The 24436-nt window shown below is 38.6% G+C and overlaps 2 protein-coding genes across 2 annotated transcripts; one reads left to right on the top strand and one right to left on the bottom strand.

Moving 5' to 3' along the window:
- The first annotated feature begins 9286 nt into the window (after positions 1–9286).
- On the top strand, positions 9287–10267 carry LOC105995083 (olfactory receptor 10A4). Its single transcript, XM_013028750.1, has one exon. The coding sequence runs from the start codon at positions 9304–9306 to the stop codon at positions 10258–10260; it is 957 nt and encodes a 318-aa protein (XP_012884204.1). The 5' UTR covers positions 9287–9303; the 3' UTR covers positions 10261–10267.
- Positions 10268–15570: 5303 nt separating this feature from the next.
- On the bottom strand, positions 15571–16518 carry LOC105995035 (olfactory receptor 2D2). Its single transcript, XM_013028698.1, has one exon. It carries the CDS (start codon positions 16516–16518, stop codon positions 15571–15573), a length of 948 nt encoding a protein of 315 aa, XP_012884152.1.
- Positions 16519–24436: the final 7918 nt, after the last annotated feature.

Below are 24436 nucleotides of genomic sequence, written 5' to 3'. Positions count from 1 at the left end.
AAAATTATCTGAGCTTTTTTGGGGGGAGGGGTTCAGTCGTGGGGGCTGAACTCTGGGCCTGGGCGATGTCCCTCAGCTCTTCAGCTCAAGGCTAACACCCTACCACTTGAGCCACAGCACCACTTCCAGCTTTTTTCTGCTTATGTGGTGCTGAGGAATCAAACCCAGGGTCTCATGTATGCAAGGCAAGCATTTTACCTCTGAGCCAACTTCTCAGCCCAATTATCTGAACTTTTAATGTCCCATTGTAATTCCTCGAGATTATATTTTTGTTTTATGTGCTTCCATTCCAAGTTTATCAATAGATAGTTTAAATCTATGTTTTTGTTTATTTGTTTTATCTAAGTACCCATAATCCTTTGAAAATAAGTACTACACAGTTTCTTTTTGAATATGATATAGATACTCCTGAATAGTCAAGAGACTGCTGATGCCAGAGTTTAAGGACATTTGACTCAATGTTGAATACAATCATCTATTTTGGTTTATTCTGTCCAAAAAAAGCTTTCTCATTGCAATGAATTAATCCTCTGATTTTTGGTAGTTTATAAAAATGAGTAAGTGTAGCCAGGCACTGGTAGCTCACACCTGTAATCCTAGCTACTCAGGAGGCTGAAATCTGAGGACCACAGTTCAAAGCCAGCCCCAGCAGGAAAGTCTGTGAGACTCTTATCTCCAACAAACCACTCAGAAAACTGGAAATGGGGCTGTGGCTCAAGTGATAGAGCGCTAACTTTTAACTGAAGAGCTAAGAATAGTGCCCAGGCCCAGATTTCAAGCCCTATGACCGACAAGAAACAAAAAGAATAAGTGAAAGGATAATTAATTCCACTGAGAAGTGATGGTGACTTAGAGTGGAATTTATTCTAACTAATTTTTGGAGGAAGAATTTGTAAGACTGGATAGTTGGATAGTTGAGCACTGCTCAAGAGAGGAGGGTGGCCATTCTTTCATAGCTCACAGCTGTAATCCTAGCTACTCCAAACTAAGCAAAGCTGCAGCTTCATTCTGCAGGGAGTAGTAAATCATAAATTCTCCTTCAATGTTTTTTCTGTATGGAGTCATAGGAAATAAGTGTTTGTAGTTACACTCTAGTCAATCACTCCAGTCTGCCACTGACAGACTGTCAGGTGAAGAGGTAAAACTTCTAGGCACCTCTGTTTCCGAGGGTATTCTTAGGGTCCAAAATGAGTGTTCTGAAGGTCTCAGGCACCAACCTGGTGCTCCATGTCTGTGATCTTTACTTAGAAGGCTGAAATCTGAGGATCCTGCTCTGAAGCCAGCCCAAGCAGATAAGCCTGGGAGACTATTACTTTCAATTAGCTATCTAAAAGCTAAAGTGGAGGTGTGGCTCAAATGATAGAGTACCAGCCATGAATGAAAAAGCTGAATGACAACTTGGGGCCCTAAATTCAAGACCTAGTACCACAACTCTCTCCCTACCCCCACTACAAAACCAAAAGGGTTTCAGGCAAATAATGTGAGAAATAGAGCCTATAAGGAAAGCATGTGCCAAGTGTTCTTAACACCCCCCCCCACACACACTCAAATATCTTCTTTTTGGAAAATCTCAGGGGTAATTTAAATAAAATATAAACATCCAAATTCATTTTCTAAGGACATCCCTTTATTATAAACAATACAGTTGAATACATAATAACAAATAAATATTTTCTTATTGAAGTGATCTTTAAAGCATCTATTTTTACAGTGGGCTCAAAATGACCATCATTATGTATGGCAGTGATAGTTCTTTTTCTTCATCTCTCACTTAAATAGCAGCCCCCCTCGGGATGCATGGTGATACCAGTTCCTTCTATTTTTCTGAATATGATATAATTTAATTCTTCATTGCTGAACAATATTCCATTGTGTAGACATACCACATTTTCTTTACTGACATATTAGTTTTTGTATACTTAGTACAACCTAAATGTCTGTGTGTAGTGCTAGATTTGAACTCACAGTCTCCTACTTACTAGACAGGCATCCTACCACTGAGCCATACCTATAGCTCTTAAGTTTTTGGCTAAGAGTCTCATGCTTATACTTTGTGTCTCATTTAAAGGAAAATAATATTGCTGTTTTTGAAACTTCTTTGTTGCCTTGTACACATTCATCACAGTTGTAGGATTATATTATCATGGTTCTTTGGTTTTCCTTTTCTAAACTGTTTCATAAATTAGGGGCATTTACTACTATAGCCCTGGTTCCTGGTGCATGTTAGGCACTGCATAAGTATTTCTTGGATGAATGGCAAACATTCAATGTGGATTTTATTCATGTGTTCTTTGGTCATTTGAACCTGTGTCGCAATTGCTCCTCCTACCAATACTAGAGTGAGAGGAGGGAAGAAAGAATGTGAGGAGGATGACAGAAAGAATGAGTAGACATGCCTACTCCCACATTACCTTTACTTGCAATTCCAATTTAGCATGGGAGCAAGCAAGGATCCAGCCTCTACTAGACAAGATTGGGGTTAGCAGGAAGAGTAATAGTTACTCTTTTTTAAAAGTTTATTTTTTAATATTTTATTATCTTTAAGTTATTATACAAAGGAAAATAGCTACTCTTAATCTTCCGAGAGCTGCCTCTCTGTTGCATTGAAAATATGGGGTGTTTCTGTATAACAAAGTAAAAGGTGAGGGGCTATCTTACTTGAAACAGCCTTATCTCAAGTTAAGTAGGCAAGAGTGAGATAAAAATCAGTATATACAATATGCATTGTGGATATGTAAGTATTCAAACCCAGACCCTGTGTTAGTTATCAAGCAAACAATAATAAACAAATGTATTGCTTATAGTGAGAAACATACAACCAAAATATCTGTTCAAAATCATGGTAGCCAATGGAGTTTTGGGGTGAACTCCCTTATCATTCAGGGGAACATTTTATTCCAAAGCCCTTCCTTCAACTTACTCTTTCAACTTCACTTCCTGTTTCGCTAAAGTTAGAATTTTGAGGCTGTTAATCATAATTTCTTTTCCTCCTTAGCCTAGAGTTAATAACTTCCCCCAACTAATTATGATTTTTTAAAATACTGTACACTCGGTCTACACAATGAATAGATTCTCTTCCCCATACCTGAAAATTTCTCTGAGTCCAAGTCAGAAACACTCCTAAGAATCAACCATGTCCTTCATAAATAAGGGGAATGTGAGCGTATACTGGACCACCCCTCTAATCTCTCAAGGGTACAAACCTTGAAGAGTAGATAGACCAGCTGAATTTTGTCCCTGGGATTTGTGAAGCTATAAGCATCACAGCTGCAGGCTGAAAGAAAAACCTTCCTCCAATTATACAATTGCAAAATCTTCATGGATTTTTGCACTCCTGGGAGTTTTCCAAAACTTACACCTGTCAGAAAGCAAACCTATTTCACCATAAAAAGAGGAAGCATTGGGGAAAATAACTTCCTTACAGTAAACAGTAGGGAATGAAATAGTCCTGAGACCCAGGCTGGAATCCTCTAGAGTAGATGACAAAGGCTCAGCCCAGAGCATCTCTGGAGTGACAAATGAGGCACAGCTTAGCGCTTCCTTAGGAGAACTGACCTACCCACAGCCCAGTTATTTCCTGGGGTGATGGACACAGTCCTGGGCCATAAAGCCTCTTAGTGACTGTGACACAGACACACCTCAGAGACCACCAGAAAGGTGGACTGAGCGAAGTACAGTCTAGAATGGCTTTCACAGGACAAACTACACTTTAGGACTCTCCTAGAATTAGTCCTTCAGAAATGACCTGAGCCTGCCCTAGAGTGACCAATACTTCTCCAAAATTTCACAGCAGAGGTCCCTCAGAGCTGGTGAGTAAAGAGCACAGAATGGTGAATAAACACATTTTTAAGAGATAGGAAGAGACATCCAGGGTCTCATACAAGGGACAAGGAATTTTGTAGGACTTAACAAAGGGGGGAAGTGGGCAAAGGAAAGAAACAATGGTATATGTGTCATTCTTTAGAAAACTCAGTGTTTGTACTGTGTTGTCTCATTTCACTTTTAACAAGAATCCTGTCAGGTAGGTAAAGCATTTTATTATTATTTTCACAGTTGAGAAAAATCATAACTCAGATAAAGGTTATGATACTGGCTAAGTGTATCGCTGCTACTGCCTCTGCTACTCCTACTCTTACTCCTACTTCTACTCCTACTACTAATACAGCTACTACTGCTATTAGCAATAATAAGAACTAGAACATTATCTCTGACCTTTCAAAGTCCTTGTGAAGCTCTGAGCACTCCCTTTCAGTTCAAATCACCCTTAGATGTAAGTATCACCATTCCCTTTAAAATGTGATGTGAATACAGAGAGGCCATTCCTATTTTGTAAGTCCAAGAACCAGGAATCACATGTAAGTTCTTCAACCTTATTAGCTGATCGTATAGTGATATTCTTTGATCACTTCAAGATTTGGGAGCTGAGATTCATTTTCTTCCTAACTCCTCGTCACATGTCTTTGTCTAACTAGAGTCATCTTGTTGAGTGTCCTTAGGAAATTCTCCAACCATGTCGTACTTTCAATGTTCTTCTGGTTTCACTATGCTGAGTCTTGGCTACATTTCATTGACTTGCTTTATTTCAACCCCCATTACTTTACTAAGGGATTTTAGTAAATTAGGGTTTTTAAGAAAGTATAGAAACTACAGTAATATCAATTAATTATGATAAAAAGAATTCAGATTTGTGTGTTGTTTATAACTTTACACTTATTTCAAACTTTCTCACTAAACAAAAATTTATAACATTGTTTAAAGGACTTTTTTAACAAATACTTAAAATAATGGTGATTGCTTTACTAGGAATTTTACAAGAAAGAACCTTATTAACTTTTTAGAACAAATATTAGGAAGCTACACCAATTTAGTAGTATCATTCACATAAATGTTAATTAGCAATTCTACAAGCACTTGAGAACTCTATTCACTGAATTTGATCATTCTATTAGCATTTTACTATGCTCGTGAATAGGTAGGTACCAGGCAAAGTAGCAGGGCCCAAGCAATGGATTTGACTCATTTCGTGTTTCCAGGATGTGCTGTAAGGGGAAAAACATTTGTAAAAGTAATTAAGATATAAAACCATTGCTAGACTAAGGATATTTTAATGCCAAGATGCAGAAAATAGTTATTTATACTCATTTATGAGATGAAGGTGATCAAAACTGACTTTATAAATAAGTTGACATTTTGATGAGTGTTGATGCAGGTTTACCTGCATTTTGTAAAGGCAAATTTGATAAACTCTCTTTGTTGCCACATGAAAGAGATATGTTCTAGATGAGAGTACATAGCAATATATTTTCTTTTTTTCTTTTTTTAGGGGGGGGGGTCCAGTCATGGGGCTTGAACTCTGGGCCTGGGAGCTGTCTCTCAGCTCTTCAGCTCAAGGCTAGTGCTCTACCACTTGAGCCACAGTGCCACTTGTGGCTTTTTTCTTTTTGCGTATGTGGTGCTGAGGAATTGAACCCAGGGCCTCATGCATGCAAGGCAAGTGCTCTACCACTGAGCCACCTTCCCAGCCCCAATATATTTTCTTAAACTCAAACTTTGGGTGATATGATTCAATAAAAAAAACTGATTCTTTGCATCAAAGGTAGCTTAAAGAAGTGGTATCAGCTCATTTGGTGACCTTGAAGGGTCTTTGTTCTGTCCTAGGAAATTTTGATTTAATAATGGCCTGGTGAACACACAACACACATACACACACAGAGCACTTACTAAAAATGACACTCTGTGATCTGACATAATGAAGACCCAACAAGAGAACAATTAATATCATCAAACTGTAAAACACTGTTAAAACTAAGCACATGGAGTTAAGCACTATTCTGGACACAAAAGGTAAAGTAAATAATTTGGCTTTGTTGATTGAACAATTGCAGTAATGTACACAGGCTAACAATATGTACATAATTGTAAAAAAGTCCCTAGTATAGATTTGCACAAAATATTATAAGAAAGTAAAAAATACTTTGACTCTGGTAAAAATGGAAGGAAACTTCTAAAAGATGTACAGAAGGCTGTCCATAATTGCAGGGAATGGTTTCCAAGAGAAAGGAACAGCATGCAGGCCTGCAAAAACAAAGTAAGAAAACATGTTGTATGCAAGAAGCAGAAAATATTTTGGCATGATTTGAGCATTGGCTTGCCATGGTATTTGAATCTGGAAAAAATAAGCAGAGATTGGATGCAAAGGACCCTGTTAGAGGGTTTGTGCTTCCTCTCATGGGCAGATAAATGATATGATATGAGTTGTCAGATTATTATAATAGATAGAGAATAAAAAAAGTTTCTTTCAATATGCAGGTGAGAGAAAATAAAAGCCAGAATCTAAAAACACGTTGATGGAATAGATGGAGGAAGTAAAGCGAATCGATGTAGAAGATGAAAGACAATCCAGTTCTAGGGCTAGATTAAAGGATAATATCTCATGTATACTTCTGGGTAATGCCACTTACTGACATGGGTAAATATAAATAGGAGATTGAGCGTGGAGTTAGATTATAAGTACATTTGGTGAGTACATCACTCTTTAAGTTGGTGTCAATTATACAATATTCCTTTATGATTGTATCTGAATTCCTTTGGATTGAAGCTTACTGTACTTAGCTTCTGTCTATATAGATGTTTTCCTAATTATTCCCTATAATTTCTTCATTACCCATGAATTCCATCAATAACCTCTTAGTCTACTGTTCTAGACATCAGGATAAAAGTTTGAATAACACAATTTGTACTCTCAAGGAGCACACCATCTAGCATATGAGATGAATATACATTTATAATTATTCCAGGGCTAAGACTATGGAAGTGATCATTCCATCTGCAGTATTTCTAACACAATGGAATGTTCTGCCCATTCTTTTTTTTAATTAATAAGTTTTTATTGTGAAAATACCCTACAGAGGGGTTACAATTACATGAGCAAGGTCATGAGTACATTTCTTATCTAGCATTGTTGCCTTCTCCTTTGTTTCCTCTTACCATCCCTGCCCTCCCCTCTCCCCCCACCCCCACCCTGCCAAAGTTGTAAAGTTCATTTTTCGACATAACATCTTGTACATCTCCTTGTTGCAATGGGGCCACCTGTATCCCTATTTAAACAATTGGTTTTTCCCTTCCCCTCCATAAATTATACCAACATGAAATACAGTGAAAATAGGGGTTATACTGTGGGGGAGGGACAGACAAAGCAACAAAGAAATATCTTATAAATATGTTAGAAATAATAGCAAGAAAGAAAAACCATTTGAGTCCTTATCTTGGAGTTCATTTCACCTAGCACCAAATTATCAGACCATTTCTGCCTGTCTCAGACATATACTAGTAATTGCAAATGGGAAACCATGGGACCTGTGTTTCTTTGGGCTTGGCTTACTTCACTTAATATAATTTTTTCCAAGTCTTTCCATTTCCTAACAAATGGAGCAATGTCATTCTTTCTGATGGAGGCATAGAATTCCATTGTGTAGATGATTGGCTCAAGAAACCTTCTGCCCGTTTTTGGAAACAGCCTCTCTTGGTTCCTAGATCAGACATTCTGGGTTGAATGCCGCTGTGGGCTCAGACTCATTCCCAGACTCATTCCCATTCTGAAAAGATGCCTGAAAGTGGAGATGGGTGGTTAGATGTACGATGTAGCAGACCATCCAGAATGCAGATCCTAATGGCTACACTTGCTGACTTCCTGCCTTTGAAAAATTACTTCATTGCTCCATCCCCACCTTTTTATCCAGAGCTGAAGACCAAACTCAGGACCTTGAACTTTCCAGGCAAGTGCTCTTCCACTGAGCTAAATTGTTCTTTACCTGCCTCCTTCTTTGACCATTTTACTTCACCTCTTGCACCTGCTGAGTACTTTACTCACACAGCATCTTCTCAATGAGTGTTATCTGACACTCTCTACACTCCAAATGCCTCCCACCTGTGCTGCCTTAGTCTTCTCTATTGCTCCTGTGGCCAGCTGTCACATTATATATTCCACTAGCAGAGTTTGTAACCTCTCTTCCACATGAGAAGGTGAGCTCTGGGAGGGCAGAAATCCACATGTAGAATAATGTCTGACCTACAGAAGATAGTCAGTATTTATTATATTATTACTCTTTTGCTTTAGGACTATCAGGAGTCACAATCTGACCAATGGATTCAGTAAGAAGTAGGTTTTAGAAAGTAGATAGAGCATGTATCATCATAATAACTGATAGCATTTATTATTTCTAATATGCCAAACAACATGTTAAAATACTTTAGATTTATTCCTTCAGTGAAGCTTATCATTATCAAAAAAAATCTAGTTACTGATGAAATAATGAAACCTGTTCCTTTTCAATAAGAATTTAGTGTTATGTATAAGTCCTGTTTTATTTGAGGACTTTATTAACCTGTAATGTGTGAACCAAGATCAAATTTCTTTTTTCTTTTCTGTCAGTCATAGGGCTTAACCTCAGGGCCTGGTGTTGTCCCTGAGCCTTTTTGCCCAAGGCTAGCACTCTACCACTTTGAGCTACAGTGCCACTTCCTTAAATTTCTTTAGAGTCATGATACAAGTTTACCAAAAAGCTGATGTAAATTGGTTTATGCTGAATTCAACTGGATTGTTCTGATGCTGTCTTGAGACTATACTTCCTTTGATCACATATAACCACATGGACAATACTTATTATAATAATATAATTTACTATATTTCTAAGGTGAATATAATAAACAAAAATCTGCCGCTGTGTCTTATGTTTTTGTATAAATGACATTTTTCTGAGTGTAGGAATAGAGCTTCCTACAGCATAGGAGTGCAGCCTCCTAGAGTCTGGGCTCTTTAAGCTGATATCCTTAGGTCTCCTCCTCAGCTACCATTCCATCATTGTTGGTTCCCTTTCCTTTTTGTTTCTTTCATTTATTTTTTTGTTTTACAGAAGGTACTCTGCCTGACCTCATTACCTTTCCAGATAAATCAAGACTCCTCTCTTCAGAAATATTCAGTCTGGCTTTTTTAGCACCGCTAATTGTTGAAAAGAGAGAGTGAAAAGGCACATTTGAACATCTCCTATAGACAAAGTCCAGACACGTATCGATACATATAGTGCATCAAAAGAATTCTTTCAAAAAAATGTGAACTCAACGATCAAAATTCTTTTACATATTTTGGAGAGATCAGGTGTTTGGTTTTCCAGCAAGGTAAGAAAAATGGAGAATGAAACCAAACAAAATTTCTTTTCTTAGAGAATAACAGAGTTAGAATTAACCTGTGGAGGCTTCTCCCGACTTCCTGGAATCTGGAAGCCCAATGAAACCGCAGGCACAAGAATGACCTGGGGAAACTGGACAACTGTCAGTGAATTCATTCTTGTGAGTTTCTCTACCTTGTCCTCGGAGGTGCAGGCTTTACTATTTCTCTTGTTTTTGGCTATTTACATGATTACACTAATGGGCAATGTCCTCATCATACTGGTCACTACTGCTGATTCTGCCCTGCAAAGTCCCATGTACTTCTTCCTCAGAAATCTATCCTTCCTGGAGATCGGTTTCAACCTGGTCATTGTGCCCAAGATGCTGGGATCACTGATCATCCGACACACAACCATCTCCTTCCTTGGATGTGCTATTCAGATGTACTTCTTCTTCTTCTTTGGAGCTGCTGAATGCTGCCTGCTGGCCACCATGGCCTATGACCGCTATGTGGCCATCTGTGACCCATTGCGCTACCCATTAATCATGAGCCGCAAGTCCTGTGTCCAGCTGGCTGCTGCTTCTTGGTTCTCGGGGTTCCCAGTAGCCACTGTACAAACCACGTGGATTTTCAGTTTCCCCTTTTGCGGCCCCAACAGAATCAATCACTTTTTCTGTGACAGCCCCCCTGTCATCGCCCTGGTCTGTGCTGATACCTCTCTGTTTGAACTGGAGGCTTTGACAGCTACTGTTCTATTCATCCTCTTCCCTTTCTTGCTGATTCTGGGATCCTATGTTCGCATCCTCTCCACCATCTTCAGGATGCCCTCAGCTGAGGGGAAGCAAAAGGCCTTCTCCACCTGCTCTTCCCACCTCCTGGTCGTCTCCCTCTTCTACAGCACTGCCATCCTCACATACTTCCGGCCCCGTTCTAACAACTCTCCTGAGAGCAAGAAGATGCTGTCACTGTCCTACACAGTCGTGACTCCTATGTTGAACCCCATCATCTACAGTTTAAGGAATAATGAGGTGAAGGCTGCACTGAGGCGGGTCCTACGCAGAATTCTGGGTTCTCAGAAACTAAGACTGACTTAGTTGGAAATGGAAGGCATAGAATGCAAAGGCAAAGAAAATTCCTCACATGGGTTTTTGAATTTTGAGGAGACACCGTATGCCCTTGAGATTTTAGACTTCTTGTCGGAATCTATTTTCAGAATGGAAAAAAAAAGAGAGAGAAGCATGAATGACGATAGTATATAGACTCAGTATTCTATGAGGCTGTGGTACCACTGTCTCTAGTTTATACAAATTTGCGCCCTCTGGAGGTTTAAATGTCACTATACAATCTACCAATTTTTTTTGTCTTAATCTTCATCTATTTCATTTTATAATATTCTGCTTTACTTTCTATTATTTGTCCAGAAAACTCACTACATATTTCTAAGGTGTCTTGACTTATAAGATAATTATAATGAAAGTAATCAATAAATTGTTTTCCCATTCTTTTGTGAATGTGCACCCCAATTGTCACTAAATTTGAGTTGAATATGTCAAGCCCAGTTCAGGCCTTGGAGACACAGTTGTCAACAAAACAAAAAAGTTTCTTCCTTCAAGAAACTTACATTGTAGGATAAAGAGAGGGATAGAGAATAGAAAAATTGAAATATCCAGAGGTTTATAATGCACATAGTTTTAGAGAGATAACAGTTGAGGAATTCTGCCAGTTACCCTAATTAGACTGCTTTATAATGAGACATCCTTAAATACTGAATTATCATATTACAGAATATGAAAACTACTGGTGAAAGGACTGTAAAAAATGAGCAGAGCACCAGTGGCTCATACCTATCAACCTAGCAAATCAGGAAGCTGTGATCTGTGGAAAGAGGTTTGAAGCCAGCCTTGGCAGAAAAGTCCATGAGACTCTTGTCTCCAATTAATCAGTAAAAAGTTAGAAGTAGTGGTAGTGTCAGCCTTGAGCATAAAAACCGAGAGCTTGAGGCCTTAAGTTTAAGACCACCACAAAAAAGGGAAAATAAAACCTAATATTTACTTCTAATTAGTAAAACGCTCTTGCCTTCCATTAAAGATAATAGTAACTATACATGATGAAGATAAACATAATTCACCATAATTTTATTGTAATAAAATACTTCATACAAGTAAGTGTTACACAGATATCTAAAGCACTATCTTTTTCCTTTCCATGAAAGGAAGATAAGGAGACACTTTCTTACCCACTAATAATGTTATTTATACTATCATCAGTTTCAAAGAGACACTATCAAGGTAGAGAATTTTCTTCAGAGGTTTCTGAATCCTGATTTGTGTGTGTGTGTGTGTGTGTGTGTGTGTGTGTGTGTGTGTGTGTGTGTGAGTGGTGTATGCATAGCAGTATTGGGGCTCAAATTCATGGCCTGGGTACTGTCCATGAGCTTCTTTTGCTCAAGGCTTGAGCCACACTACCACTTCTAGCTCTTTTGGTAGTTTAATGGAATTAACAGTCACACAGACTTCTGCCTGAGCTGACTTTGAACTGCAATCCTCAAACCTCAGCTATCTGAGTAGTTAGGATTACAAGTATGAGCCGTTGGCACCTGTCTGATGAATTCTAAAGTTTGAAAAAAACTTCAGTAGTTGTTAGGAATGTCCAGGACTGTTTGAAATGGAAGAGTCTGGAGAGTCTCTGCTGATGGTGTTGTCCTGCATAACTTGGACTTGCTCTGGATACAGTGGCTGGTGTAGAATTGCTCTGTTTGTCCTCACTGGTGTTCATCATGGTGGAATGGAAGAGGTATCCAAATCCTCTGAGTCTCTGGCTACATAGGTATAGGAGATTGCATAGAGCAGCCCCACAGGACTGATAAATAACCAATGTTCCTGGAGACCTAATGGGTCTTCTTAGGGTCTATTAGTCAGAAATGTAGGCCCAGGACTTCTATGACTGATAAAAAGATTCACTTGTGCTGAGGTGACCCAGAGTCTGGGATCCAGCTGGAGTCTGACTCTAGGCTACTACTCTTCCCCTCCATTCCTTTACCTCCTCTGCTAGTGAACTGGGCTTGGGTCAAACATCCTTGTGAAACTCAGCTCTGGCTTTTGAAATCCCAGGTCAGCCTCACTCTACAGGGAATGCTGGAGGTAGCAACTGAGGAGCGGCCAGAGAAACAGCCTGGGTGCTGCTTGCCTGTGGCATCTTATCCTGGGTGGCTGGCTATCGACAGAGCTGGGCTAGTTCTGGAGAGGCAGCTGAGGCCTCATGCCATCAAGTGTCTCCGCTGTTCCAGTGGTGGCACACTGTGCATATTCGTGGGAGGCTGGCTTGGCATTTGGGGACAGATATTAACTTTGGGGTTCTGAGCCAGGCAAGAAGTCCTCAGCAGGGCCAAAACCTTGCTTCCCAGTCCTTCTGACTTTGGTTCTTCTGCTACAGTGAGCGAATATCTCACTGTCTAAACAGTGTATTTCCCAGAGAACAAATGAGCCAATTTTGATATTAGAAAGTTGACTGAATTGTGCTTTAAGATCCTGCAAATTGAGCCCATTCCTCGGAAGTCCTTTCATGGCATTCTTGCTGGTTCTGTGATTCAGGCTCCTTACAGGATGTGTTTTGCTTTTTTTTTTTTTATAATTCCTGCACTAAGCTCAGAATGTAGTCATCCATTTTTCTTTTGTTTTTCACCCTGTTATTTATGTTTTTAATTCTGTTTTTATTATCTTTAAGTACTTGTACAAAGGGGTTACAATTCAACATGTCTGTTTATGGGTCCAGTGACTCTTGATCAATATCACCTCTTTCTTTGTTCTCCCCCATCCCTCCCAGCCCCATCCAACTCAGTTTTCCAAGTTTATAGGATACACATTGAACATTATGACTATATCCTCTTCCCTCTTCCTCTCTTCATCCATTTGGAATGGTTCCCAAATCTCTTCCCTACTCTTCCCTCAGAGCTGCCCTCTAAACAAAGGAGAAACATTAGTTTCTTTCTGCAAAGCAATGGAATGATGTGGGCTAGGACAATGATATATATCATTCTCATATGTAGACACAGATCCCTTAGCACTTGAGATTCACTTCTGCTCATTTGGAACAGCCAGTGGCTCATGCCTATAATCCTAGCCATTCTAAAGGGTGAGATCAGAGGATCACAGTTCAAAGGCAGCCCAGGAAGGAAAGTCCATGAGGCTCTTATCTTCAATGAATCTCTCCAATGAATCTCTCTCTCTGTCTCTCTCTCTGTCTCTCGCTCTGTCTCTCTCTCTCTCTCTCTCTCTCTCTCACACACACACACACACACACAGTAGAACTGTGGCTTACTAGTCTTGAGGGAAAAGGCTCAGTGACAGTGCTCAGCCCATGAGTTCAAGCCCCAGGACCAGTATAAAAATAAATAAATATATTTCAGCATCTTTTCTGATTTTTTTAAAGTCAGCAGACAAGTCATAGAAGGGAAACTCAATATGATAGAGGGCATCTACAGAATCCTGAACCACTCCCAGCCTTAATAACTTGGAAGCATAGAATGCCCATTGATATTCAGGGTCCTTTATATTAATGAGCCAGTTGCAAACAAGAAGTTTCTATACTGCCTGAAGTGATTGATCTTACTTCCAGGCACAAACAGGGTGGTAGACATACATGTGATGCAGGGGGTAGGAGTGAGGGGAGGGATATTAAGGAAAATTGGGCCTGGAACTCAAAGGATGCACTGGGGTATCTTACTACAATAGATCCAATCCAAGAAAAACTGAAACAAATCCAATGAATGGGATCATCATACCTCAAATACTCAGGAAAGTTTTAGGTTACCACATTAGATGACACACTCCAGCAAACATGAGTTAAGACAGACAATAAGTCCATGTAAAGATGGTGGAAAAAGTTATAATGTTGATTGTGCCATGGTGACCAATATCAGGAAGTACAGCAGCTATGCTTCCTACTAACAACTCACATTGTATATACCTTTTGCCTCTCAATTTCCTTGTGTAGGTAATCCTGGTAGAAGTTTTGCACTCGACATCACATTGCCATGATAATGTTATTAATGGAACATCATGGGTTCCCTGTACAAGGAGTATGAATTTATCACTGGACAAAGGACAAATGGAAGCTTAGAGAAAAAAAGGTGTCCTTTTAGATGCATCCTCTATCTTTCATCTGCTTACAGTGTGCTTCAACATACCTGCTGCCTTTTATGAATTGTGTAAACATGTTTCTTTGTTTTCTGCCTCTGCAATAGCAGAGGATCAGAAAGAAGGCAGAGAATATCAAATATGTCTACCATGCTGATTTCTCCATGTAACCCAATCCATAGATACTGCCTATGTCCTTTGCATATAGCTACCCTCTGTGTCCTCATTCTCTCCTCCTTCATTCCCTCCTCTAGTGTGGGATTGTTTTCAGATTCTCACTCTTGCTAGCCCTGGAATATGCCATTATTTCTTCTCAGTCTCCAAAACTCTGCGTTCACCTTAATGAAGATATATTCTGATAGATACCTTGTTAGAGATGGTCCTTGTGACTATACAGAGTGAGGCCAGGCACTAGTGGGTCACATCTATAATCCTAGCTTCTCAGGAGGCTGAGATCCAAGGATTGCAGTTCAAACACAGCCCTGGCAGGAAAGTCTACAAGTAGCTACCAGAAAAGATGGAAGTAGAGCTGTGGCTCAAGTCAAAGAGTACTAGCCTTGAGCAAAAAAGCTCAGGGACAATGCCCAGGCTCTGAGTTCCAGCCCCAGGACAGAGGGGAAATAAAAGACTGAGAAGATCCTAGAGATCACACGTCTGTTTCATTGTACCCATGTTCCTCATTACCTTCCTGAAACACACATGCGCAGTACCTAGCTCATGGTGACTAAATAATGTTGGTTAAATTTTTATTATTTGATGATATGAAGAAAATCATAAATACCTAATGGTAAAGAACTTGGATTAGAAGCTAGATACTAATGAGACTTATTTCCCAATTCACCAGAAAAAAAAATTGATGTGGAGGTATGGATGATGTTAGTGGTAGAGTGTCAACTTTGAGCAAAGAAGACAGGCAGGAGTTAGAGGCCCTGAGTTCAAGCCCTAGTAAAGGTAACAACAACAGAAAAGATGCTTGGATAAAGATCCAGGGTAGATGATAATATACATCCCGATTTAAAAAAGTATATTTTATAAAGCTTATGAAATACACCTCTGAAGGGATTTTACTGTCTCCTAGGTCTCAAAAGTTGGACAAGAAGGAAGCCAATTCCTTGTATTGACTCATGAGTTATCCTTCTTCTTCTACAAGGTATGAAGGATAGAGAGTGGGTCCAATGAGGAGGCCCAATGCTGACACCATTAGCATATTCATAAAGAAGAAGGCTATGGCACAAAATCTTACCTTGTCAGAAGCCAAACCAGTCTGAGTCAGTGAGTGGTTCTCACCCCACATGGGCAATTCCTCATGGCTACTTTTCTCAGCGATCCCTTCACATCCTTGTTCCTCAGACTATAGATAAGAGGATTTAGCATAGGGGTCACCACAGCATAGAAGACAGACACAAGTTTCTCCTGCTCTTTGGAAGACTTGGGTGTCATGTAGGTGACGATTGCTGATCCATAGAAAAGGATGACCACCAGGAGATGGGAGCCGCAAGTAGAAAATGCCTTGAGCCTTCCTGCTACTGATTTGATCTTGACTACCGTCACTATGATGCGACTATAGGATACCAGAATCAGCGAAACAGGTATTAGAAGAATCACAACTCCCATGAAGAAAATGGCCATCTCTGAGGTGTGAGGGTCTGTGGATGCCAGGACCAACAGTGCAGGGGCTTCACAAAAGAAATGAGCAATACTGTTGCTGCCTTGATAGGGGAGCCTTAGTGTGAAAGTGGTGTCTACCACAGACACTAAAACGCCACTGGTCCATGATCCTGAGGCCAGCTGGACACACACGCTCCGGGTCATGACACTGTGATAATGCAAAGGGTTACAGATTGCCACGAAGCGATCATAGGACATCACTGCCAGGAGGGCACACTGCGTACACCCAAAGATGAGGAAGAAGAGAAGCTGAGCTGCGCAACGTGTGAAGGAAATGACTTTCTTTCTGGAAAGCAAGTGGGCCAGGGCCTGAGGAACTATGTTCGTGGAGAAACAGAGGTCAGCCAGAGACAAGTTGCAGAGAAAGAAGTACATGGGTGTGTGAAGCTGGGAGTCAGCCTGAACAAGGGAAATGAGGAGCAGATTTCCAAGCACAGTGACCAGATAGACACCCAAGAATAAGATGAAAAGAAGCTTTTGGGTGTGCAGGTCATCAGAGAGTCCCAGGAGGAGGAATTCTGTCACCTGTGTCTGATTTATTTGTCTCATAGTTTGTTTTCCTTTTCAGCAAGAAGTCACTATGTGATAAACACAGTTGTGCATAACCTATAAAATTATATGATTGAGAATCAGAGGTCTTAGGAATATCCCCGACTACTCTAAGCCATTTTAAAACTCCCTTTTATAACATGGTTATTCTGCTTTAGTTGACATGTTTGCAGTGTTGCAAAATAATATTTTATAAAGTGGTGCGTTCCTTGTTGGCATCATCTGGCAAGTAAAAAGTAGATCAAAAGAATTGTCCTTCCTATTCTGAACATCACACTTCTAAAAATACAGGGATGAGTAAGATAGGAATCATTTGTAAACTTGAAAACAAAGTAATTGCAATTTATTATCAGTTAAATTCTCTTTGGCTTATGCTGATGTGGTCACGCTTCCTCCATCTCAAGAATATATAGACTCATATTGATTATTTTTCTAAATAAAAACAATTGGGACATGCAACTGGTTCTGTTTTTCCTTAAAAGGTTAGTCTAGGAGGTATAAGAATTGAAAAGGAGCCGGAATGCCTTGTAGAGCTCAGATTTTTAATAAGAAAAATAACCTATCTTGAAGGAGTGTGGAAACCAACAACTAACTCTAGATAGTCCCTTGACGGTCCTAACACAGCAGCCCAAGCCATAGTTCTGTCACAGCAGTCTCAATTGAGAATGAACTTCCACAACAGCAAACATACCATCACAACAGAAAATTTATGTTAAGCCACCAGTTGGCTTGCTTCCTGCTTAGCTCTAATTCACTACTCCCCAAGCTGTTGTCATGATCCTCTCTTGCTACCTTGTATTATCTATTGCTGATACATCCCAAAGTTAAAAACTCTTCTGAAAATCCTCTGTATCTTTTTCATGTTTGTGTCATTTAAGAAACACATTATAACTTTCCATTTTGTAAATGATCTTTTAACTAAAGGAGATAAAAATAATTCGATCTTGTAATTCAATTGTGTTGGTTCAAGGGCACACACACTTCTATCCCTCTAGAATTTAAACTAATTAGGAATAATCATAAAATTGTATTGAGCTTTTCTATAAAAGAAAGAAAATCTATCTAATTGAATGCCCTAATCAAAGGTTGGTCTAAGATGTCTTTATCTTTATCTATCAAAAGTATCTCAGCATAGTGTTTAAAATGTACCAAAATAAATGTATAAAGATTACTAACAAAATCACTCATATCCAAAGAGTTAAGATAGTCTTAGAAAACAAATGTTTAAATAGCTTAATTCATGTAAAATAATAGACCATGTGCCTTTATCAATCTGCACATTATGTTTTTTTAAATAGCTGTATGTCTAATAACCACCATCTTTTTTTTCAAAATAATTAGGAACTTCATGTGATATGAAAATACCTCTGGTGTCTATCCTTGACAAAGTCTTTCATTCTGCTAACACTGGTATGAGTTGGTTATCTGTATTTAAACTAGAAGGAAATGTCAGACCAGGTAAAGAAAGTAAAAGTTCAGAAGTAGCATTTCAAGTCCAAATTGAATTCTGGGTTAAGACCTGCTGCGCTGGGCTGGAGGTGTGAATTAGTGCTTAAAAACCTCTATTTAGCAGATGTGAAGCTGCTGGAATCTAGTACAAAAAAGTACTAAGCTAAAGAAATTTTTCCTTTAAAAATTAGAATAATTGTACTCTAACATTGTCTTAACATCTGGACAGGTCGGTGAGTCCAAAGGACAAGATTTCAACTCATTGTTGGTCCAAAGACTAGGGTTGGAGGGTGGCATTACACATAGAGGTTCACACAATTGCAGGTCCATTACACTTCTATATAACTTTACTCTGTAGGTTGAAACTCAAGCAAAGGACGTGTCACTTTTATGACCAAAGTCAATTTATAACTTTGCACCTTCTGCTAGTTTGCCATGGAGTCCCCCCTGTTTCCTCACCCCACGGTTTTCTACAGTATCTTTCCCTCTTCCTCATGGTAGCATGAACACATAGACTTACTCACAAATACCTAATCTGCCTTAGATGTGAACAAATGTGCTTATATCATTATGTACTTACCTCTAGAATACCTCTTAACAAATTTCATTGAACATATTTGTCATTCTCTGTGACAATAAGATGTCCAAGGGCAGGTACCGTTACTGAATCATCTTTATTCACAGAAAATATGATCAATCAAACATGCTACAAATTCATGTCCAGAGCATGTTTCTTGAGCTGATTGGACTGGAGTCAAAGTATCAGGAGACAGAGAAGTCATTGTAGGTCAGGGATGAATGTGACCTGGAAGACAGGAGCTTTCAATGAACCTAAGAATACATTAGCAGGCAGCACTTCTAACTTCTCCAATCATCTTTACAAATGCTATTCTCTTATAGCATATGTGGAGAAGAAAATGTTCTCCCAGGTGACTGTGAACTTGTTTACAGAGTCAAGAAGCTCCTGTTAGAAAATCATTTTATGGTTAATTTTTTGCCATTTTATTTTCCTTATTCAGTATTTAACAGGAACTTGTGAGTTCCTTTCTCTAAATGAATTTCACTAACACATGCTAGTGATATGGAACAGGATTGAAAGGGCCACAGAAACTTGGATTGTCTATTCTGATTTATATTTTAGGAAGAGACTGAGTAAACCCATAGGTTTTCTTAATTTCTCTTCTGAATTCAAGATCCTTCTTGCTTACAGTCATCTAATCTTTATCCTCTGTGCACACTGTCTTCCAAACCCAGCTCATCAGAGTCATAAGAGCCATACACATTCCCAGTACCCAAACTGACTCCAAGGACATTCTGCTTCTATCCCTGTGAAAAGGAGACCAGGATTCTTCACAGGAAAGCTTATAGATATCCTGGGTTGAGGAGGCAGCATCCTGCATCTCATGCCTTCTGTTCTCTTCCTTTACAAATCTTAATGCAATATTCTCATCTGGAGAGGTAAAAAGACTAAACTAGTATATCAAAGCCAATGAATCTAGTTCACACTTAGGGGACCAGCACTGCAGAAGCACTGACTACCTCTTGGGCAAAACAGAGACAGTAGGTGTCATGTCCTAAAGGCAGAGAGCTCAGATCTTGGAAATCAAGACCACTGACAAGATCAAGAGGGAAATCACCACATCTCCCGTGTCCTTTTGGTCTTTAGGATATACCATGCAACAGCAGTCCCACTTAAACAAGGTGAAGAATGGAGTAGAGATGCAAGGAGCAGTCTCTGGAGCTGAAGTACTCAGGAGAATTCTGCATCATTAGTGGGAGCTCTGGCTGTGTTTTCTCTCTGAAGGCTCCCAGATGGTTAGAAGGAAGACAGAAAATAGCAGAGCATATAGTTAGCATTCCCGTCTTGCTTAGAGGCCCTCACAAGTTCTTAGATGTCTTCTTAGGAAAATATTGTATTATCAGCATTAAGTATTTTGTTTCTGGAGGAAAAGAAAATACTACTTGAAATTTAGGGTTGCCAGCAGCTGGATACGAACGGAAACCTTCTTGAATTGATTACAGCAATGGTTTTACATCCTCACAAGTGTACTAAACATCACTGAATTAGGCACTTTACAACAATTACAATGTTAATTTTTTAGTATACAATTTTTATTGTAAAGATACTGTACAGAGGTGTTACAGTTACATGAGTAAGGTAATGAGTACATTTCCTGTCCAGCATTGTTACCTCCTTCTTTGTTTTTCCCCTACCATCCCTTTCCTCCCCAAGCCCCCAACTCCTCCCTTCCCCAACAGGTTGTAAAGTTTGTTTTCAACATTGTGTCTTGTACATCTCATACAATGTTGTTTTTAGACTTTCTTGTCATTTTTCCTAGCACACATTATTTTCACAGAGTGGTTTCATTACTACAGTTTTGCATGTGTACAATGTATCCCAATTGATCTTATTCCTTTATCACTCTTCCTTAATCACCTCCTCCTTTCTTAAATCAACTTCAACAGTTTTTATAGTTCTATTTTCATACATGGAACAAACTACTTCCACCATATTAATCTTCTTTCATCCTCTTTTTTAATCCAGCTCCTCCCACTGTTATCACTACACCACCCCCAAAAAAATTGAGCCTGTTTTACTTTGCTTGCTTGCTTCCTTCCTTCCATCTTCCTTTTTCTCTTCCTTTCTTTTTTTCTCTTTCTTTCTTTTCTGTTCTTTCGTTCTTTCTTTCCTTCTTTCTTTCTTTCTTTTTTCTCTCTTTCTGTCTCTCTTCTTTCTTTCTTTCTTTCTTTCTTCTTTCCTTTGTTTTTGTGCCAGTCTTGGGGTTTGAACTCAGGACTTGGGCACTGTCGCTAAGTTTCCTTTGCTCAAGACTAGTGCTCTACACTTGAGCCACAACTCCACCTGTTTTATTTATTTATTTATTTTGGTTATTTCTTGGAGATAAGAGCTGACTTTGACCTTTGATCTTCAGACCTCAGCCTCATGAGTAGCTAGGATTACAGGAGTGAGTCACTGGCGCCCAGTCTTTCATTTTTTAAGTATATATTAATTGTGCAAAGATGTACCACAAATCTTATATTTTCTTACCACAAATAAAAATAATTAACATAAACAGAAGAAAAATATAAAATAATGAATACTAGGGGACTAAATTTATTAACTAAAATACAAGGGACAAGATTATTCTCAAGAGTATTTTTAGTTTTTTCAGATAATACAAAATAAACCTATCTCTTTTTTGCAAATTAGGTTTTTCTCTTGGGAAAATGTATCTAAGAAGGAGAAAAGCGATTGCTTTCATCTTAAAATGATTCCTAGAAGAAACCCAAATGCAAATAAAAGAGTATTTGAAAAGTAACTACTGATGGACTTTTTAGGTTTATGGAACATGTCCTCATAAATGGTGCTCAGTGGACAATTAGAGAGAGAGAGAAACTAAAGTAGAACTTTACTTTGTTATATCAATGTCACACATATATCACACATTTCAATGTCATTCTCTCTCAACACACACACACACACACACAAGTACTCGGGTATAATAGCCACACATGAGAGAATATCATGAAAACTTTTTTAAAGATAAAAAAAAAACATGACTTTAAACAGTAAGGGCCTTTCAAATAGTAACACAAATATCCAAGGCTGTAAGGGTAAAGACTGACTGACTTGCCTAGATTGAACTATAACACATTTTCTCAAACATAACAAATTATAAGACATATGACCTAATAATAAAACATGTTAAATGCCAAAGGGAAAGGTAAAAAATACTCAACTTGTTGTTTACAGATTAGTAAAAATAAAGCATTTGAAAATATCAAGTTCAGTAAAGGTAGAAATAAATAGGAACTTCCATGCAATTTTGGTGAGAGGGAAAACCAAGGAACTTTTTGTAGAGAGCAGTTGAGAATATTCAGAGATATTTAAAAAGGGTTATGTTTTTCTCTAATGATATACTACCTAAAATTTATCTTGGAACCAATGAATTAGCTCCAGGCAAGTTATTCCTCAATTATAACTTACACAGTCATAAAAATACAGAATAGAAATGCTTGCTGTGACAATTTTAATGTCTGAAGGTTCCACATTAACAGGAAGGGTGAACTAAATCATATCACATATAGCATGGGACACAATCAATTTATCTTAATGAATTAGATTTGTATGTACTGTTAAACCAAACTCAAACTACACATAAAATAAAATCCAAGGCACAAAACAAGTAAAATAATAACACTCAAATAAATAGCATGCATTAATATCCAAGGCTGACACTAAATTGATACTGACATCAGAGAATTTCTTTAAATCACTTGTAGTTATTCTATCACTCCATTTTTATCTTTCTTTGTTACTTTTCAAATGATGTGACTTTTTCACTTAGATATAAAATTTATTTTGATTTTGATTTTTTCATTAGCATCATAGAATTATAGAAACAAAAACTGAGGCTAGATGACTTTGTGAAGCCCTGAGAAAATATCTGCATGATGTCATTTTTTTTCTTGAGACACTGTAAGATAATGCCCATGCTAGCCTCAAACTCATAATCCTCCCTCCTCTACCTCCTGAGTACTAAGACTATAGGCATGTGCTACTATAGGCAGCTCCTGTTGATATCTATTTTTTTTCTATTGTGTAAGGCTTGAAAGAGAGCGATGAATATGATTTGGGAACCTTCGACTGTGATTTCAAATATTACGTAAAGAACATGACAGCACATAACATAGAATGGTAAGAAAGTGCATCACACTCTGTTCTCCTACACATCAGGCATGATTTTCCACATGACTAAGCCTTGGTCAGTATCCAGTTGGCTCACTATCTACTCTGAACTCCAGGGAAGGCATTGCTTACATAACTCCCAGGACCTCACCTTCAAATATTTTCTCAAAGGAATGTATTTGGTTCAGAAGGGAGACCTTGGAGAATTGGAGCAAGTGCTTTGAGTTAAGGAAAGCAGAAAGTATAAAGCCAGACTGAAAGGATGGTTAGTGCTGCTGGGGTTAGGATGAATGGCTCATGAGCCAACCCATGAATGATGCTGTCCTTCAAGTGTGGTACTACAGAGTACGGCGATTTCTGCCTCCTGTTAAACCCATGCTTCCTTCACTCATGACTCCCACAGCTGTGGTCCTTCCTGTGCCTGCCTTGAAGTAAGAGGGGGAAGCTGGTGGTAGGTAGAAAAGATGATAAAGTATTGGCCAGGGGATAGTTTACCATCTCTGTGACTAGAAGATGGTCAAGGGCAGACATTACAGCTGAATCATATTTATTCAGAACAAATTTGATCATACACATGGTATATAATAATCTGTAATAAGCATCCAACATGTTTCTTGAACTGATTGACATGAGCCAAAGTTTCAGGAGAGACAGAGCAGGAATTTCAAGTCAGAGATGAACGTTAGTTGGTAGATGACAGAGACTCTCACTGACTCTGGATTGTATTAGAAGGCAGAAACCCTAAGTCCCTGATTGCTGTATGCATGTATGTATGAATGAATGTATGTGTGTATTCATTTATTTATATAGTATTGTTTTGCTGGTTTACATTAGGTATACAGATTAGGATTTCATTGTTTAAAATATATTCAAATTGATCACACCCTCTCATTCATTCTCCTCTGCCTTTAAAAATTATATTCTCCATGTAAATGTGAGGAGTCAACACATTGAAATTAGCTATTTAAATGTAAGTAGTGTAAAGATATAATTTTTCTCAAGTCCTTGGTCCTCTTCTATTAATCTAGTAATTCTTTGTAAGAAGTTGTTTAGGATAAGTAATTCTTGAAATGCAGAGTTTCTCAGTAACCTTGTGGATTAACAAGAAATGTATCTTCTGTTGATTGTTTTGAATGTTTATATTATGTACCATATTTTGAGAAACATTGTTCAGAAATAACCTAAGGGGCTGGGAAGGTGGCTCAGTGGTAGAGCGCTTGCCATGCCTGCCTGAGGCCCTGGGTTCAATTCCTCAGCACCACATAAGCAAAAAGAAAAAAGCCAGAAGTGGAGCTGTGGCTCAAGTGGTAGAGCATTAGCCTTGAGCTGAAGAGCTGAGGGACAGTGCCCAGGCCCAGAGTTCAGGCCCAAGACTAGACCCAAAAAAAAAAAAAGAAAGAAAGAACCTAAGATATCAAATGATTTAGAATTAAAACCCACAAACAATTCCTAATGGGAAACATTGAACAATTATAAGATTTATTCAGGGAAAAAAATCTAAAATATATGAAAAAATGTGGTGGGTAGAAGGCTGGGGATATTTGACTTATCCAATACTAACATATATTATTAAAGTACTAAGTGTATGTATATTATACTAATACAGGTGTCAATGTCTCAGAGAAGTTATATACAAAATTCAAAATCAAACTCAAGAATGTAAGTGGAATAAATGACATAGGTGCCATCTAAACCAATAGAGGAAAAGTATGTTTGAAAAACTGTTAGCTTCAAGCTTGGTGGCATACTCCTGTAATCCTAATCCTCAAAAGACTGAGG

The sequence above is a fragment of the Dipodomys ordii genome, unplaced genomic scaffold (genome assembly GCF_000151885.1).
Source record: "Dipodomys ordii isolate 6190 unplaced genomic scaffold, Dord_2.0 Scaffold113, whole genome shotgun sequence".
NCBI classification, from domain to species: Eukaryota; Metazoa; Chordata; class Mammalia; order Rodentia; family Heteromyidae; genus Dipodomys; species Dipodomys ordii.
This window is presented reverse-complemented; position numbering and strand designations above follow the sequence as displayed.

Bases quoted from the DNA above. Each gene is read 5' to 3' on its own strand.
- LOC105995083 (XM_013028750.1), top strand. From the start codon at position 9,304: ATGACCTGGGGAAACTGGACAACTGTCAGTGAATTCATTCTTGTGAGT.
- LOC105995035 (XM_013028698.1), bottom strand. From the start codon at position 16,518: ATGAGACAAATAAATCAGACACAGGTGACAGAATTCCTCCTCCTGGGA.